Source organism: Pseudopodoces humilis, chromosome 1 (assembly GCF_049639895.1).
Source record: "Pseudopodoces humilis isolate 2021_Gansu_Grassland_sample_001 chromosome 1, ASM4963989v1, whole genome shotgun sequence".
Lineage (NCBI taxonomy): Eukaryota > Metazoa > Chordata > Aves > Passeriformes > Paridae > Pseudopodoces > Pseudopodoces humilis.
Genome location: NC_142200.1, coordinates 96061166 through 96080681, shown reverse-complemented (window position 1 = coordinate 96080681; position 19516 = coordinate 96061166). Strand labels below are relative to the sequence as shown.

The 19516-nt window shown below is 37.0% G+C and overlaps 1 protein-coding gene across 1 annotated transcript in view; it reads right to left on the bottom strand.

Annotated features, from left to right (window-relative positions):
- Window positions 1-3225: 3225 nt before the first annotated feature.
- The window catches only part of ADCY1 (adenylate cyclase 1), a 141770-nt gene continuing 125479 nt past the window's right edge, over window positions 3226-19516 (bottom strand). Inside the window, exons 15-20 of the mRNA XM_005525223.3 lie at window positions 12206-12322; window positions 10931-11077; window positions 10447-10545; window positions 6360-6474; window positions 4410-4534; window positions 3226-3564 (exon numbers count right to left, since the gene is read on the bottom strand). Coding sequence (XP_005525280.1) covers window positions 3226-3564; window positions 4410-4534; window positions 6360-6474; window positions 10447-10545; window positions 10931-11077; window positions 12206-12322 — 942 coding nt within the window. The remainder of the gene's footprint in view (window positions 3565-4409; window positions 4535-6359; window positions 6475-10446; window positions 10546-10930; window positions 11078-12205; window positions 12323-19516) is intronic.

The window sequence follows — 19516 nt, the reverse complement described above, 5'->3', positions numbered from 1 at the left end:
TGAACGTAATGAGAATGATATTAGCCTGGTCTATTGGAAGGTGTCCCTGCCTATGGCAACAGGATTGGAACTAGATGATCTTTAAGTTCCATTCCAACCCAAAGCTTTCTATAAATCTATGACTTAAAGTTTGGAAACTGAGTCCAAATATGCCATCATTGATTCTGTAAGCTAGGACATGCACACCAGCTTGCCTGCAGTACCAAGAAGCCATCCTGGTCCACTCAACCTGCTCTGGGAAGGCAGAGACCTCCTCCGAAAGTGCAGAATGAGAAACTGATGATGGACTGTGCCTGTCTGGTCCTTTCCATTCAACATGGAAAACATTCTTACAAAAGTCACATGCCTAATCTGGCTGTTGGAAAAGAGGATCAGCTTTGAAAATCTTTGGACCAATTCTAAGTAATTATCACCTGCTAATAATTTTAAATGTTGACATGAATAATCTAAATTTACCTTGCTACATGATCTTCCACTGACATTACCAGGCTGGGAATGGGTCTGGGAAGGAAAGCAGTCACAAAAATATCAGCAGGGAGGACAATTCATTTGTGCTCACTGTCCACCTAGTCAAAGATCAAAGAAACCATGGCAAGATGCCTATATCTTGAGCCTAATAAAAAAAGTAACAAATAAGTAATTTCACTGAAAGCTTTTGGGTGGGCCAACAGGTGTGTTTGGTAGATGTGTTCACATACTCCCAGATCTATGGCTAGGATCTGAAGATGCTTTTATTTTTTTTATTATCAGTGAAATGATACCAAATTCACTGAATTAAAATATTGTGTAGCATGGGCTCTTTGAGAGTGGAACTGAGTGATTAATGCTATTGCACATAATGCTTTTCAACTTGGTTAAATATTTAACTTACCCGTGTGATGATTTAGTTCTTATAAATCTGTTAGAGAACATAACTATGCAGTGTGCTTTGCAAGAATATCACTTATTCAGTTTAGTTATGTAAATATTTGTTATTTTAAATCTGTATTCTCTACATGCATATTTTTTAAAGATTTGAATGTCTCAAACCCAGAAATAAATTATTCTAGAGGAATATCTGTGAACTGGGTAGCTCTTAGGGAGATAAAGAAATACAGTGACTTTGTTCAGCTCAATCAGGGTGCATATTACTTATGCAGTACAATTAGGAAGCAGTTCTCAGGTTTTTATAGTCACTTTAATCATAATACTAACTAACTTTGCCAGCTTTGTAGTGAAGCACCTCACAGACAGGATACATGAAAATTAAAACTCTGCTGAAAAACACTGGAGTCCCACAGTATCCTGATGTGGAGAACAGAAATTCCTGCAATATTTCTTTAACCATTTGCATCTACTGACATAGTGCTGTCATATACTTTTAACACAAAAAAATTCTGCTCCAAAGTAATAAAAAAAATAAAAATCAAAAAAAGCTGATGAGGGGACTCTCTCAGAACCTTCTTTTCACTGGAATCTGTAACAACATAGGCCCACCAAAGGCAAGTGTGACACCTCCTACATGAAAATTTTCTGTTGTATGATCTATACAACTTCTGCATTCTAGAGTGGGATTTTTAGTTTTGTGGGTTGTTTTTATTTTTTTGGGTTTTTTTTGTCTTTTGTTGTTGTTGGTTTTTGATTTTTTTTTTTTTGAGGGGGTTGGACTGTTTTGCTTATTCAAAGGAAGTTTTGCATCTTTTTTAGACAATGTAAAGTTTTACTTCTCTTTTGAAAGCAACCAAGGTTAGTTAGCCTGTGACTCCCTGTCAGGACAGTATGGCACATGTCCATGGAGTACATGTCCCTCAGCAGGACGACCTTCAACTGCTCCCCCTTTGACTATGGAGTTGCACTCCACATTTCAGATCCAGATCATTATTTCAGTGTGAAAACATAAACATTATGATATGGGCAGCAGTAGAGGAAAAAAAGCAGCCACCATATATTCCTTTTTATGCAGATTAAGAGCAGGCCTTTCTCTCCTGGCATATTTACCAGTGCTCCTCATTTGGCAAAGTTTGACTGTGCTTGTTTCTCAGAATTATAGCTTTCTATAATTGTACCGCTTTGAAGAGTGAGTCTGGATAGAATCAAGGTATAATAAAACTGTGGCATAAATTTAAAAATAAATTAATATATAAAACTGTGTTGGCAAACATACAAATGTCACAAAACTAGCAACAGCATGTTTGTCACCAGTACAGGACTATTCTTTGAGCTGTTTAGAATGGTAAATCCTGGACTTGAGCCACAGGACTTGTGCTATTTCTAAAAGCCTGAAATAATACCATCCTTCTCCTCCTCAGTAAAATCAGTACTGTACATACAGGAAAGTTTCTATATTGCATAAGCATATTGCTGTGCTTGCAGGGTGGCTCCTCTATCTTGCAGAGAGTCAAATGACCTACAAAGAGGCAGCAAATTCTATGCTCTACCACTCTTGTATTTTTTTTTATTATGGAAAGAATATATATTGTTTTTTTGCCTAAACTTTAAGCTCTGTGGTTTATCTACTTTATATCCTGGTGTAATGGTTTGACTGAAAGTTTTTGGAAGTTCTTGGAGCATGCAAGGAGAACTTAAAAAAATATGTAGGGTTCTGTAATTAGCTGAATCCAGTCTTCATTAATCTGCCATTGGTGACACAGTAAACACTGTTCTCATTGCATAAATTCATGCCCTGGGAGCACAGTTTCTCAAAGTCTTGCTGTAGCCCTGGAGAATCTCCAGGCATCCCACATTCCATGGTTAAATGCAGCTTTGCTAATCCCAGGCCCAACAATTCTGGCTATGACAGAAAGAGAAATCTCTTTGCTATGTCACTGCAGGTGGATGTGTAAATAAATACACATTTTTATATTAATCTCTATAAATCTCTATTAAGTCTACACAGAACTGTTTGTATGTGTGTATATATAGATAAAAACATATATATATACACACACACACACACATAAATAATTGCTTGCACATTTATCTAATTTTTTTCATTTACTGTTTAAAAATGCCAAGAAAATATTCCTCATTTCCAGAAAATCCCGTTTTGACTTTTCATAACAGAATTGCTAGCCCTTATATGTTCCATCCCAAGAGTTCATTACACAGTCCCCAAGTTCTCTTTGGTTGGGTTGTAGTGGTCCTTGGTTAATGACATGGCCTATGACCTCTGACTTCTTAGTAAAAATTCAGGCAACCATTGCTCTCCAAGTTCACTGCAAGTGGCACAACCAAATCTCCTTTGTTCTATGCCTCCTTCACAGCTGGCACAGAAGGAAGATAATGCAGTGTTTGGTTTGTGTGAGTGGCAGATGCTTGACCTGCTCCAAGACCAGGTTTTACAGTAAAGCTAGCAGCTGAGGACACCGATGGACAGCTGGTGCCCAGTTTTGTTTGAATGTTTGCTCTCCCGTAAGGGTACATTTTCCGCTCTAAGTTTAAAGACCGTGTTTGGGAATTATTTCCATCAGCCTTTCCTTCCAGGAAATAGGTCAACATTTCACCTTTTCCCTTTACACTGACTTTACCCCTGCACACAAATTCATAACTGCATCTTTTTAATATCCGCTGAACTTCTTCTGTCACCTGAAGACAGGAAAAAGAAAACAATCACGTTACTTTTTTCTTCTTTCTTTTTTGTGTGATTTCCCACCCCTTTCTCCATTTTACTTCTCAGTCATGAAATATGCATAAACAGAATGGGTTAGCAGCTACAGCTGCTCTCAGGCTCACTTAGAATTTTCTTTAAGGAGTAAAGATCACTGATGAAGCTGGAATCTGAGAAGCAGAATTTCTGGTCTTGAGTTAAATAAATACACAGACAGATTAAGCTCCATCCAACAGAAATATGTAACCAAATTGTAAGCTGTATCAGTTCCAGTGATGTTAATTTATTGCAGAAGACCTTTTAATCCCTGGAGATTAGACAGGTATTTTGGATAAATGACTGCAGGTGTTCATTGAACTTTTGAGAGGAACACCATACGTTCTTGTAGTAGAATAACAATGTTCTCCGTCTTCATCGCCTCTCCAACCCAAAATATCCAAGCAATTTTTAGAGCTACATAAAATGTAGTAAGATGCAAATGAGCATAGATACTTTCCTTGCAGATCTAATTTAGGCAAAAATTCTACAGCACAAAGACTGGCAGTGTTAGCATTCCCAGGCTTACCTCCAACTGTGTGCAATGAAGCAGAGAACTCTTGTTTCTTCTGATGGGAAATGATTTATTTGAGGATTTTATTGTCTCTGAGGAGTGAAGTGTATAAGATGGAAAACAACTATACCTCTGATGGTGAGTCATCTGGAGAGTGTTGCCCTCTCCATAAGAACAAAGTGAGGCTGTGTTTTCTAAGTGTTCTTGAAAATGTAACCACATATAAAACAGGAGGTACGCAAAGTTTGCAAAGTTGTCTTAGAAGGCACTTACCTGAATCTTTCCCTGCACTCCAGTACTATCCATCCGGCTGGCAACATTCACAGTGTTCCCCCAGATATCATACTGTGGTCTTCTGGCTCCAATGACTCCTGCCACTACCGGTCCAACATTAATACCTAAAATTAAACAAGGAGTTTGGTTTTCACTACAGCATATTATCCAAAGGAAACATGAATCCTGCAAAACAGATTTGACACAAGCATCCTAGCATTTTTTTTGTAATACAGTAATGTATGTTAACCTCATAAAACTGAGTCAAAGGAAGGTTTAGGTTAGATGTCAGGAAAAGGTTTTTCACCCAAAGGGAGACTGAGCACTGGAACAAGCTCTCCAGGGAAATGGTCACAGCAATAAGCTTGAAAGAATTCAAGAAGCATTTGGACTATGCTCTCAGGCACATGGTGTGACTTTTCAGCTGCCCTGTGCAGGGCCAGGAGTTGGGCTTAAAGATCCTGATGGGTCCCTTACATATTCTATGATCCCTCAGCATATTCATGATTCTGTGATTAAATTAATGCCAAGTGGACTTCTGCATTTGTAAAAGTCTTAGAAACACAACAAAGACATTCCTTGAAATATCTTATTGGAAATGTAGTATGATAGACAATATAAAAAATTTATCCTTCTGTGGACTTTGTTTGTTTAAAGAAAAGAAGAAAAGCAGTTGCAGGACAGAGTTTAGCTAAAAATGGGACAAACTTGAAGATTTTTGTTTCCTATAACTTCCACTGCAGTTGCACATATAAAGCCTTTTAATGGAGGTTTTCCAAGTGGAACAGATATAATGATCTGGAATGCACAAGGATTGAGGTAAGGGAAGTGTGTCAGGGCGGTGTTTAGTACTAGACACCTCAGATCCCAGAAACAGTGGAAGAAGACAGAATTATGTAAAAATGGCTCAAGCATTTTTTTTTTTTTTGAAGCTGCAGAGCCCAATTCTACATTTCTGATTTCAACATCAACATTTGGATGATTAAAGAGTATGTTCCTTCTGAGTGCCCTGAAGAGCTGCAGATACTAAACCCTGCATGAGATTCTGTGCAAGGGCTTTCCTGGGCAATTTATGCAGAAGAATGAGGGTTAGATATTTGATCCTTCATGAACCTGGAAAGACAAGTTGTAACAGAGTTCAAAGAGAATTTGGGGTTTATAATTATTAGGATGTACAGGAGGTCAAAGATGTATAGCTCTCCTATTGCTGCCTTTGATGTCTTTAGTTTTTCTCAATATTCTGCTAGCAACCCCAGTTTTCCTGTTGTCCAGCTCATTCTCACAAGTCAGCCATGAAAATATATAGAGAAAGAAGCTGAGAAAACTATCAGTGTTAGAATATGCAATGAAACGGCAACAGCAGTGGCAGTACCACTGAAGAGGAGCAGGATACATGAAAAAAGGGAAGCAGGGAACTTGATCTTTAAGAAGGCTGAGAGAAATGCGTGGTAAGACATGTAATAACATGGAAAGGATTGCATGGGAAGGGTTGTGTTGCACCCACCAGAGGATTTGATTTGTTGGAGAAAACAGGACTGGTTAAGGTGATTTGGCGTCTATGGGGAAAAAGCTCCCATTGCACTTCTAATGCCAACAAAGCTTTTGCAGATGCAACTTAACCTAATACAGTAAGACCCAATTTTCAGCAGCTTAGCGATGCAAAGAAGTGTAAGCCACGAGACTTAAGGCAAGGCAAATTAATGGTGCACTTTCCTTTTAGGGGTGCACAGATTAAGTAAACACACTGGAATTGGAGGGAATTACAGTTCCTTAATACTAATGCACACCATCCAGACTGCTGGCCTTTTACATGGATGTGACTCTCTCACTAATGGAGAATTTTCCGTTTTAATCATGAGTGCAGGACAGGTAATCCTTTGCTGACAGCACAGGAAAAGCCAACGAAAAACAATCTTCTGCTTGTGTGATAATTGTAGAAACATGACTTACCAACACGTAGGACAAAGTCATTGTAAGACTGATAGTTGATTTCATCAAGAACGTCAAACATCTCTATTGCAAAATCTGCCAGTGTACTCAGATGGGAATAAATTGATTTTTTAGCCTAGAAACAAAATAGTGTTGCACATTAGGTTTGTATGGTACTGATATGCAGGTTAAATACTAAAGTGAAAAATAATGAGAAGCTCAAAGATGCCTTAGGAAAAGAATCTAACCAATTTTTTGTTTGTAAAAAGAAACTTTTGTTGGTAGCTGCATCACATGCTTTCTTTTTTTCTGCTATTTTTTTTTCTTCTCTGTCTCCTTTTGATTTCTGGGAAGAATGGAAAGCAATGTTCCCATGGTAAAGTAGTTCTGTTGCTAGAGAGCTGCAGATGTTTGTTTTGAGTGTGGCAGGGAATACAACCTGCTTTCTTACAAAACTACTTTGCCTGATGATTATTAATAACTATCGTTTTTGCCCTCTTCTCCCTTTGGGGCTTTTGCTAGCTCCCAGCTTCCATGGGGTGCATGCTGTTCCCATTGACAAAATTCCTGTTACATTTAATCCTGTGAGGTGCAGAACACCTCTGTGTTTTTCCTTTCCAGGCAAATTAAAGGGAGCTGTTATCAAATGTATCTAAATGAACTAATGCCTTTTGCCCAAGAGCGATCAAATAAAATGGTGAAGTATTAACTTGTAAATAAAATCCCAAACATACGAAAATAATTTTTTACAATTTCAGTCTAATTAGTGGAACTAATTTTCAGAGGATATTGTGGATTCCAAAACTTAGCAAGCTTCTAACATAATTCTCAAGATCATGAAAGAAATATTTGCTACAATGTAGTAAAAATCTAAGCAGCATATTATTAGAAAGTGGAAAAGAGAGGTTTTCATATTTGTTCTGTAACTCATGCTCTCCCCCCAGGATCTAACTTTGGTTAGTTAAAGACAGGTTACTAGAATAAACCTTTGACTCAACTCAAGTGTGACTGTTCTTATGTTCTGCTCTTATTTGAATAAGAAATATGAATTTTTGAACAAATTTGTAAAGTGAAAGTGGGCTAAAGGTAGGATATGGTGAAAGAAATGCAGGGTCAGTGGCAGCTTCAGTAGGGTGTTACACAACAGGACTGTGCAAGCTGGCATGAGATGAAAGCTTGCTGAGATTTTGCCATGATAGTGAGATTTTATAAATGCACTAAACAGCCACTGAAAAACCTGAGAAACAGGTTGCTATTTCCTTCATTCACCTCAGTTTGAAAGGGTTGCTTAATGTAGCTAGGAAATTTACAAAAAATTATGAAAGTCATCCTTGTGCCCTTCCAAACTTTTGGGAAGGATACTTCTATTTACCTGCCTGGATGTCTGGAATTCTGCTTCTTGCAATGTGAACTAGCTAGTTCTACTCTTTTCCAGAATCACCAAAACAAAGGAAGAACAAGAATTAAGCTTAAAGAGCTGATGGATACATTTCCAACAGAGAAGGAAAAAAATATTCAATATCTGGAGCAGGGAAAGAGCAGTGCACAGTTTTGATCTCTAATCTTTAGGTTTCCTCTCTTCCATTTCTTTGCTGTCTGCTGAATGTTCGGTTTTCCTGCAGTGCCCTTCAGGGTTGCAGGACAAAGGACTGGTGACAAATATTGAGTGTGCTGCAGGTGACAGTTGCCTCTCAATAGAGTAAGGGCAAACTCTTTTGATCCTGCACTAAAGAACACCCAAAGTTAGGACCCTGGTGAAGTCAGAATCCTGGTGAAATACAGATACAATGAATTTATACTGTGCAAAAGATCTACAAAGGCTTGGTTTGTGTGCTACCCTGTTGATATAACAGGCAAACAATTATTTACTTAAACATCAGAGTAGTTACTGGAAAGACTGCCCAAAGCATCACAATGAAGTCACTGCGACAGAGACAATGTACATTTACTGTAGTCACCTGCTGAAGTCAAGGCGCAGAAACAAGAGTCCAGTAAAATGTGGGATTTAAATATTTGACTTCATCAGGCTACTGTGTTCTTAAGTGTATAAGTATCCTCAGTTAATAGCACAATTAACCCCATCCACTGCTTTCTTTTAATGTCTAAATCCTAGTATAAAATTAGTGATTCACAATCAGAGGCTGTGCCAGATTTTCTGTTGAACTTGGGACACTCCTGGCAGAGGGCAGACCAGAGGCGCTTGGGTGCCTTATAGTTCCCCATGGAGACATATGACTCCACAGGACAGCCCAGGGAGTGTGTGAAGCTGGCAGTGATTGTCTGTGCGTGACAGGCCAGCCAAGATTATCAGACTTCTAATATACAGCTGTATGCTGAAGAACTACTGGGAAACTGGCAAGAGGATGTGAGTAACTTCTGTTCATTTCCATCGATGAACAGTAGGGAGAGATCACAGAACAGCTGAAACCCTAAGTTAAAGTAAAAATTATTGTCTGTTTCATATGAGATTGTTTTTTCTGGAATACAGATTTTTTAATAAATTCTACATATATAGAAAAGATCAAAATTTGCCCCAATATTTAAAAAGGAAGACAGAGTACACTACCAGATTTTCTGCAGTGATTTTAAATGCATTACTATCATAAGTTCAGAGCAGTATCTTCAGACCTGGACTAACTCAGGTGACCCTTCACTCAATAACTATAAAATACAAGAGACAAACATGTTTAGGTTTTGGAACATATGCTGCCAAAGTTATCCAATAACACACTTGTTTTGAGGATTATAGTTCAAAGAGCATTTATAGCAGACACAAAAGTATGCCGCTGCCTGTTTGCCTCAGATCACACACTGAAAATAATTCTAAAGATCAGTGTTTCTTGCCTGTCTCAGAACCCATGACTCAAACATTTTAGGATAAACAAATTTTGAAAAACATTTCCTTTTTTTTTTTCTTTTTTTTTTTTTTTAATAATGAATAGATTTCTAGGAATGATACAAAGGAAGGCAGCAGGAAATACTTTGCAGACCAAAGAGTTAGTTGTGTGATATACTCCAACATGATTCTAACCATTGATTTAAACGTGGTCTTATTTTTTATTTATTTAGCAGGGGTAGTTGTTGCTAAAAAGTCTGCAGGGCATCTTCTGGCCTTTTTTGATTTTGCCTTCTAATTTTGTATTATTTTACAATGCTAAACTATATGCATTAATGTATTCAACATATGTCTACTACAGATGTACATGCATATCAGAGCAAGGGGTAAGTGTCTGAAAACTCTGGGCAGATAAGATGAATGGATTGCTTTAATTTTCATTCTATTCTTATATTATTAATTTTATAAAATTTTAATAATTTAGTTTTATTAGTGTAATTACTAACGTGCATAGTACTCTGTATACTCTACCTTTAATATAATGCCCACAGAGTTTTCTGACTTTCCAGATGCTGCTTGGAAATCTAGGAAATCTCTGTTCCAAGACAATAACTTAAGAGTAACACTTAGGGGTAGTGATGAGGATACAGAAGAACTGTGCCCCAGAGTTAGTGGGTTTGAAATGACTTTGACTTTTTTTATTGCTGAGTAATCAAAGCAGAAAGTAGAATGCTAATGGTAGAGACAAAGAAGAGCTGATTTTTAGGTATCAGGTACAGAGAAGCACTGTACCTAGCACAAAGTTGCTGTCCATGATGGGGATTGGGAGTTATAGGTTATATCCAGATTTCAGTGTTAAAAATATATATGTAAAAATTGCACTTTAATATTCTTCTGCTAGTTTTGCAGCCATTCACTACACCTAGAGTCTCCCTTTCCCTGCATCTTACAAGGCCATCTAAGATACCAAGTTTAAAACATTACCACTCTGATTTAGAGGCTTTTATACACCAATTTGCAGGGAATCCCTAGCTTCAGACAATGAAATTACAAGTGAAGCCACATAAGCAAGTTTCAGTTTTCCTTTCCAAGCTACAGCTTTTCCTTGAATTTCAGATTCAAAATGTTGTAAAGAAGTCATACAAGTTATCAACAATCTGGCAGAATTAGTTGTGTTTCTGATGTTCCTCTGGAAATGGAAGGAAAATGGTTCCTTCACATTGTTAGTTATATAATATAATATAATATAGATTGTTAGTAATATCTTCTTACCTTAGTTCCTGATGTAGGTACGAGTCCCACAGCTGCCATATATGTACTTCCAATTGTCTTGATCTTTTCAATATCCTTATAATATTCTTTGTCCATAAGCTTTGTTTAAAACATAAAACTGTTAAATATTACATAATATTTTAGACAAGCTACCATAGTTATCAGACAATGTGTGCAAGTTCATTAAACCATATCATATTTGCTAAGTTGAGTCTTGCCCTCTTTGAGGTCATTGAAAAAGCTGCCATTAACTTCCACATTTGATAGTTTTCCTATATTAGAGAAACTTTAGGTCAGAATCACATGCCTAAAGGTACAAATTTGGCACTTTGGAGAAGCCCAGTGGACACAAACTACGATTAAATAAGAGGTTACAGTACTTTTTTATTAAATAGTTCAAGATACACTGATTTGCTTCAGATAATCTCGTTGATAGTTATCTGGTATAATGAATATGGTAAAAGACAAAGTGTTTAGACCTTACCTCATCAAAATCGGCAATAATTTCATTTAACAGGCGTAAACATTCCACTCCCATATTATTGCCATCCAGTTCGATGTAGAAATCATTGAAATTTGGGATGGAAGCAAACATCACTCCCACTTGTGAATATGACTGGTAATAAAGGTCCTGCAGTTCACAAGCAGATGTAATTTTTATTTTAAAAGATTAATCTGAACTAAACGTCTTTATTACAATACTTATTCTACTGCTAAGCAATAGCTAGGAGGAAGGCCAACTGTTATTCTAGAGGGAAAAACAGATTTCTTAAAATAATGCTGAAAGATGTCTTCATTCAAGACTACAATAGAAAATTAACACCTAAGGTATTAAACTCATTTAAAACAACTTAGAGTTTTTTTCTGTTTAGACATAGAAGCAGTGAGACAAAATTTGGAGAGAGTTTTAACAGTTATAGAACTTCTATTGTACAAGAAAAATAATTACATTTTCTCAATCTGGTTTTATAAGCAAAATAAGAGATGGATCAATTTTATCCTGCTGTACATAAATGGCCTCACTCCTTCAAGTCTTTCTATGTTGTAGAGCCCTATATAATATAATGCTGTTCTGTGTGGTAAGGTTTCTTCTTAAAAATTTGGAAAGCTCAAAGAAAGTAAAATCATGCTGCTATGGTTCAAATACTTTGACTCAAACTCTCAAGAGCAGTAACATGGACATTATGACTACTTCAGTGCTGAAGGTTTTCAGATGGCCAGAAGGACTCTCATAAGGCTTCTTGAACCAATTTATTTTGTCAGTGCATCCCTTTATGTTAATCTGTGTCTTCCTTGAGTAAGTTCAATTCTCTGTTTTTAACTTTAAATAGATGGTTTTGGTAATGGTAGCATACTTTCCAGAACTAGAGTGGTTAATACATAAGTGTCTGGCAGTTCATACATTTCACCATTCAGAACCAAAATGAGCTCATGCAATACTGTGATAAATTCCAATAGCCTACACTGATTGGAAAATAAAATAAAAAAAAAATAAAAAAAATAGTGATTTACATGCAAGTACTTGGTTACATGGATGTTGAATGTTTTCCTCATCCTGAATTTTATTAAAATTCTTCAGAGAAGAAGGACCATACAGCAAAAGAAATAATCTCAAACTAATTCTTGAACATGTTTTTGCAAAGCTGCTATTATTACATGAGCAAAGTTTTTTCAAGCTTTTCTTGAAAGCATATAGGTGGAAGGTGGCCCAAACAACACAGGCCCATACAATATGTATTTAAATTTTGTCTTGGTTTACCATATTTCTTGGATTAGACATAAGAAAGTGCTGTGCAACATGGGCTGGCAACAGGTTGAAAAGAATTCTTTTATTATCCAGCTTGACTCTCTCCATATCATCTCTCTCTTCTTCTGCCTGTTGGAATAGAGGAAAAGAGAAACCTTACCTAAAAGCAAAAAATTAACTGAGCCTATCAAATAGCTTCTATTTGATCCTTTGGAATTAAAATGAACAAAATGTAGAGTAGCAAGGTAGATTGAGAAGAGTTCTCCTGTACCATGCTTCTACATTACACAAAATCCCTTTAAATCCTTAGTAATTCAAGCTAAAGTCTCTCAGCTGTTTTCAGGGTTTGATCAGCTAAGTGTATTGGTATCTTCTATAGTTCTCTGTTCTTTTAAATAGAAGCCTGATATATTTACAGACTAAACCAGAATAATCCCACTTAAGTCACATTTGCCTTGGAGGACAATTACTTCCCAGGTAGTTCAACGCAGTGACAGCAGTATTTGATCCATCTTTCAAACAAGAGAAACCAGTAAGAATTTCCAGTGTTTTAAGCAAGCCTATGTACTTAGCAGTAAAATTGAAAAAAGATTGGTAAGACAATAACTTCAACAGAGAAAAAAATTTTAGTATTGAGCATCCTTAAGAATGATGTACAATTTTTAAAAAAATGATATAAAAATAGTTAGCATTTCTAGAGATAGTTTTAATAATGCTGGTGTTTGTCATGAAAATATATATAGTTCCTTTGCAACAGAAATTCTGTTATTGATGTGAATGACAGCATTCAGAAAGAATGCTTAGGAACACATCTGAGGTCCCTAATCTAAGATACTGGCATAACTAACCCAAGATACAAGAGTATCTTACAAGTATTACAAGTGCCTGACTCACAGAGTTAGTGTGAGTCATGCAATAGGAAACACTTTTAAAAATCAGACCACTTATCTGAAAAATACTGAATATCTAGGAATCTCATCTGGGACTCCTAGGTTTGAAAATTCCAGCCTAGTCTTTCACAGATTCATCTGCAAAATTACTTTTCTAGAATTTTCTCCTTGTTCTAGGAGTGACTTCTGGCCTCACACTGATTTCAATTAGAAAACACTCGATCAGTATCATATTCATCTCACAGAAATCACAGCTTATCCTTTGTTCCTCAATCACATTCACAAATCTTCTTCTGTGATCCCAATGCGTTTTTGTTCATCTAATCATATTCAGTAGAAGACTGGAAGGCCAAATTCTCAGGTGTTGTTGAGAAAACCCAGTCACATAAATCACTGATGAACCTGTTCTAACCTTTCTTGGTGTCACATTTATATCTGAAATTTGGTATCCTGATCTATTACAAAGTCCACATAATTTCTCAGTATCCATTCCTATCTATGTAGGAGAAAACCAGTCACCTCTTGCCTTCATATAGTCTAATAATATTATTTAATGGGATTTTTTTCCAGGAAGCCAAATTTTATTTTCCAATACAAAACTTAAAAAACAACATTTTTATTCAAGTTACAGTCTGCTTTGTCCTGCAGTTTATTCTGTATTTTTAAATTTATTTACAAGTAGAAAGAATTCTGAAAGAGAACTAATTTTATAAACATAAATTCTCCAGGAATTGTTGCCTTTTTAAATAAATTTCAGCTCTTACTCCAGTTTGGGTAATAAGAAACAGAACCCGCTTCAGAGGTGAAATATCAGTAAACTTTAAATAGCAATTAAGTTTTGCAAGAAATACACCTGAAGCTTTTATTCTAAGTATCTATTTCCTGTTTGTGAGCTGTTTTCTTGACACTTCTTTCGCTGTTTAAATTTCACATGCTCATTTCTTAAAATATGCTTCCCCTGTTTAGGTGGTATAACTCTGACTTACTGTTTTCTATAAACATGTGAAATGGCCTCTGGCATTTAGTTTGACTGTTGGAATTTTAATGTTTTAATAGGAAAAATAAAAATATTCTTCAGCTGAAAATCCAAACCAAGCTTGCAGCTCCATTTTACATCATACTGGAACATGGGAAGTTTTATTCTGACAAGAGCAAAGAGATTTGTGAACTGAATTGATGATCTTAATAAAATATCCATTCAGGTCTTCCTTATCTATTCATCTATTTTTTTGAACAAGAAATTTTCTTCTTACTTTCTTCCTAGGAATGTTAAGGTTCTCAGTTAACCTACCAATACAATATGGGGCAGAATAATTTCCTAAACAATACTCTTTTTTGTCAAGGTATGGAGGTTTCTGGACTAATCAAAGGAATCAAGTATGAGTAGGAAAGCGGAGTAGTCAGTTTGAAGCTTTGTACGGATAGTGATGTTACTCAGTCCCTGGCAGCTGATGTTCATTTCTGATGTGGAAACATGTGATCACATTCCTCTGCCCTGCCCAGTTGTGAATCAAACTGTTCATTTTGGAAGAAATTATTGAAAAGATTCTCCAATACATCCATCATTATGTATGAACCATAACGAAGGTTTTAGAGCAGGGAACACCCATGAGTAAGAAGTAGAGAACTGAGCTCTTTGAGTGAAGATCCAGTGACTCAAATCACACTATCAGAGTCATGTCTGGGGTGGTGGCAAAACCATCTAAGAGTAGGGAAAAGCAATAATGATGTCACCTTTGCTAATAATAATGTTACATTTCCAACACGCCTAATAAGTGTCTCCCCTTTTTGGATGTAAAACTGTTAACTACAATTTTGGCTCTGAGAGGCTTCAGTTGCCAAAAATGAGATTGTGGGAAAAAGACTTGAGGTAGAATTAAAGATAACAGTATGGAAAATATAAAGGGAAGCATGGTTGCTACTCCCTGTGTGTAACACAGTCAGCACACCCAACTTTCCACACACAGTACAAACTAGGGGGGACTAAATGTAGAGTGGAGTGAAGTGGAGACATTGCAACCAGGTTCTGTTGAAACCCTTGCAGAAGAGGGTACTTGGTGGTACTTTTTAGTTGGTAAGCTGTACAGCAGGTGTAAGCCAAGGGAGATGATGGAAGATGTCCTGCTGTTGAATCAGAAGTCATGGCAAAACTACCCTCCTTGGACTGACACATATCCCCATCCCAAGGTTATCTCAGATACTACACTGATGTTACCTGCCTCCAAGGCACAACCACCCCTCACTGAGTGTGATGTATGACTAATGTCACTCAGGCTTTGCATAAATGTAAAGAAGAGTTAAGAAAGAGGAGAAGACCCCATCGTAACTTGGGATTAGCTGGTAGGCTGAACCTCTCTTCTGCCCCATATGGACACCTAGGGGGTAAGAAGTGTACTCTATGCATGCTGAATGATTATCTCTAGCTAGCTCTCACTGGGGGTTAGAGCTTGTCTGTACATTGCTTTGAATACATTTTTGCAGTCAGATACTATCACCAGCAATCAACCTGAACTTCTCACTATTTTTTTTTTTTATGTATAAAGTTTGTTATCTACAAAGAATTAATGTGGGTTCTTCAAGGGTGCTAGTAGTCAATGGCAGTGGGTAAAGGTGTGAAGACCCAGAAGGAGGTTTCTCTTTTGGCGTGTGACCATGAAGAAATCAGTTGAACTGCACTCTGATCTGGCAGACTACTTTGTGAAGGGTCCCCAAAGCCAGAGGTGCTGGCAGACTGCTTGGGCACAAGGATCTCAGCTTTTCTGGGTTGTGGGCAGACTAATCAAACACTAAGGGTTTGAGAAAATCATCATTTTCACATGAAAAAAACCCTTAAAAGCTCTTGGAAACCCTGGAAAGCCCTTGAATAATACTATAGTGATTCTGTGATTCGTGGTGGGTAATGATAGCAAACCCAAAATAGGGGCAAATTATGCAAACAGCAGAAAAAGGGGAGTGCTCTTACTTTTTGGTCCCCTGACCTATTTGAGGTCAAGCACCTCCTGGCTAACAGAGAGAGAGAGAGGAGTGCACTCTCTCCACGTGTTCTGGGAGAAATTTGCACAGACAATGCCCACGGGAGAGAATGTAGTGCCCTGAAAACTAAGCTGTGTTAGCTCCGCCTTACCTAGCCCCAGAACCAGAAGCAGAACATTCATGGAATTAGCATAGCATTCCTTTTGTGTTACTTCCTCATGCTGAAAAGCAAAGGCATATTAGACTACATACTGGGTCAATACTGCTGTATTGTTGCTGGTACCTGAGACAGCCTCTGCATGGACTGCACTTAACCCATGCACACATCATGCCGAACATCCTGCTTTATTTTTGAAGTGATCTGTTAGGATTATGAACGGAAGTGTACCTCCTCTGCTATTGCTGCACAGAGCTTGAGTATTTATCCTCTTGCCTTGCACTGCCTAAGACAGCTCTCATTTATTCAATTCCTCAGGATCTGCTTGGGGAAAGAGGAAATGTGTCCTTGCATCTCTCACAAGGGAAGATAAAGGGGGGAAGGTGAAGTAAAAAAAGACATGGTCATGTCCAACAGTGAGGACTCTAAAACTATCCCATCACAGAGATAATATGGGAGGGAAGTAAGTCAACTACTGGTATTTTCTGGACCTTTTTCCAGTTCCCTGCTTTCTGCCCTTCAGGGAACTGCAATGAAAACTGTCCCTTCTTGTGACTCATGAGCTTCTAATGCTTACTCTTGAGCAGCTGAGATTAAAGGATGTGTAAGGCATAATTCTTTCTCAGGAAAAACAGACACTGGGAGGGGAGAAGGAGTACTTAGGGCTGAAAGATGAAAATAGCACAGATCACAGGTATTTACATTCCTGGTGGGAATATTATCCAAACAGCTAAAAGGCATTTAAACCTTCATCTATTTGCCTCTATTCCCATTGGTTAATTAAGGAAAGCTGCCAGTATGATATTTATGCAATAGCCACTAGTTCAAAAAACAAGAGAGATTATTGTGAAAATAAATAAGAAAGAAAATGCATTGGCATAACCAATATAATTTTTCACATTCTGCTGTTTGCTTATACCTGTTTGGTATTTGTGGCAGCTAGGTAATTTTGTGGAATTCAACTGTATTTGCAGAGCTGCAGTATTTAAAAGCAGGTTTTATTTTTGCACTGGACACAGTGAAAAAATTTAAAATGTTTTTAGTACTTTTTATTTCAATCTAATTAACAACTACTGTATTTTACATAGTTACACATAATCCTACAGCTTTTACAAATGCTGGTAAGTGGTTACCCATCCTCTGTCTGGGAAGTGGTCTGAACAGTTGTATCACCTAACAGTTTAATAAGCCTAAAAATGCTGTTAAAAAGTCACTGTCTAAATAGACACCACATGAAAACACAGTTTCAAGATTCAGTTAAAAAGAAGCTGGGCACCAGTGCCATGGAAATATCATTTTTTGTACCTGAAGATGGCACTAGATCCACAGGGAACAAACACATCAGACTGCTTTTGTAGGGCCAGGTTTTTGAGTGGAAGTGCTAAGACACCTAGTAAGTCTTGCCTGTAGATTGCAAAATTCGTATTTCTTGCAAGTGTAATGGGCTAGAAAAGACAGCAGAATGATATTCTAGTATTCCCTAAAGAATGCACCAATTGAATGCATCAAAAGAAGTCATATCATTGTATTATTCTTGTTTTCCTCCTGTAACAAATCCTGGATAAGTGAGCAACTGCATTTTTTGCTAGTTTTAGGATCTTCATGAATTTATTACTTGCATTTATTTGTCCATGTTTTTTTCTTTTTTTCTCCCAGTTTTATTAAATAATTTGCATAATCAAAAGTAATTATCAGTCACAAATAAGTACAATCTCCTATATTTGCTATTCAGTTATTGTCATATGGGAAACACAGAGTTACTCGGAGATGTAATGCAGAAAACGAAATTCTCCTCCTCCCACTACCTATTAAAAATATCAAGAAAACAACCAACAGATGTTTTCTGAAAATAATGTGATATTCAGAAAGGTTAAATCTGACACAGAAAAAAACCATAGCAAATCAACAAGAGCTTATAAAACCACTGATTTGTGAACAGAATGTACAAATATAAATGTTTTAACACCATATCACACATAAAAGTAATTATTTTTCCACACAATGTACATAAGTTCTACTATATTATCACTGTTCTGGTGAACCTAGATGTTCTGGCAACCTAGATGAATGGAAATTGGATTAACTTGTCTTGAAACTGTGTAATTTTTCTAAATCAGTTTTTGTTGTTTGAAACTGCTTTTCTTCAAAGCACTTTTTTCCCCTGATGGGGTGAAAAAATGTGTGGAAGTGTGTTTTCCTCAGACCTTAGCACAGACCACTGAATATATATCTATGTATTCCTACTGATTAGTTTCAGGATGCTTTCACAGTTAAAAATATAATTTAGTAGTACTAGACTGTTGTTCATGATGAAATAAAATAAATTATTTATTAAATCCTTTTTATTGCAGCTTTCACCACAAATGCTTTTATTAATCTGAAAACATTTTTACAGGATTAGCCCAACACTGAATGCTACTAGAAATAAGTTAATAAATCTTCTTGAAGCTTCCAGAATAGCCCTTGAGTCTGAAATTCCCCCAGATGTAAGCCAGCAATTGAAAAGCCTCCTAAAATGACAGGTTGAACCATGTTGGAATATCTTCACACAGCAGGGACTGGCTACTTGGAGATGTGAATCTAGTTTCAGCATTTGGTTCATGCAATTCAGTGTTTGCACAAAGAATCAGCGCACTCACTTTGAAAAGAGAAAATCTCCACAGGTCCTGTGCACTATGTCAATGGTCTTTCTAAAACTTCTGTTACCAGAAATATAACCAAGTTAAGCCAAAATGGTTTAACAGTAAGTAGTACTGTGGCTGTGGAGAAACATGACAAGACTGCCTTTAGCCTTGTAGAGGGCTCCTGCAGTCCAGCAGCTAGAGAAAACTGGCTCTAACTTGTCTCCTCTTAAGGGCTGTTAAACAATTAGTAGCCTGGAGTTTGCTAACTACTCAAAGGCAGGTTTAACATATAGGTATTTCCAATAATCAGTGTTCCCTGAGCCTTTGATACGCAGATTTTTACTGTGCTGTAGAACCTAGTAAGTTCAAAGCGATGTTTTGGGATTTTTTTTGCTTATCCATTTGAGTAGATAAGCACAACAACCACTTCAATAACATCCATCATGGATAGTGCTCCTGGTTGTTACATTAATTAATCCTTGGACTCAATATCCTTTACAACCAATACACAGAGTGGAAAGCATGACAGCATTTCTTTAGACATGTTATCCACTATTACTTATTATGCAGGGAATAGATCTTCCACCTGGAATTGAGAAGATGAAAGGTATATGCCCAGATAATCTAAGAGGCCAAGAACAAAACCATTGAAGTCATAAAACTTTGAAATCAACACACT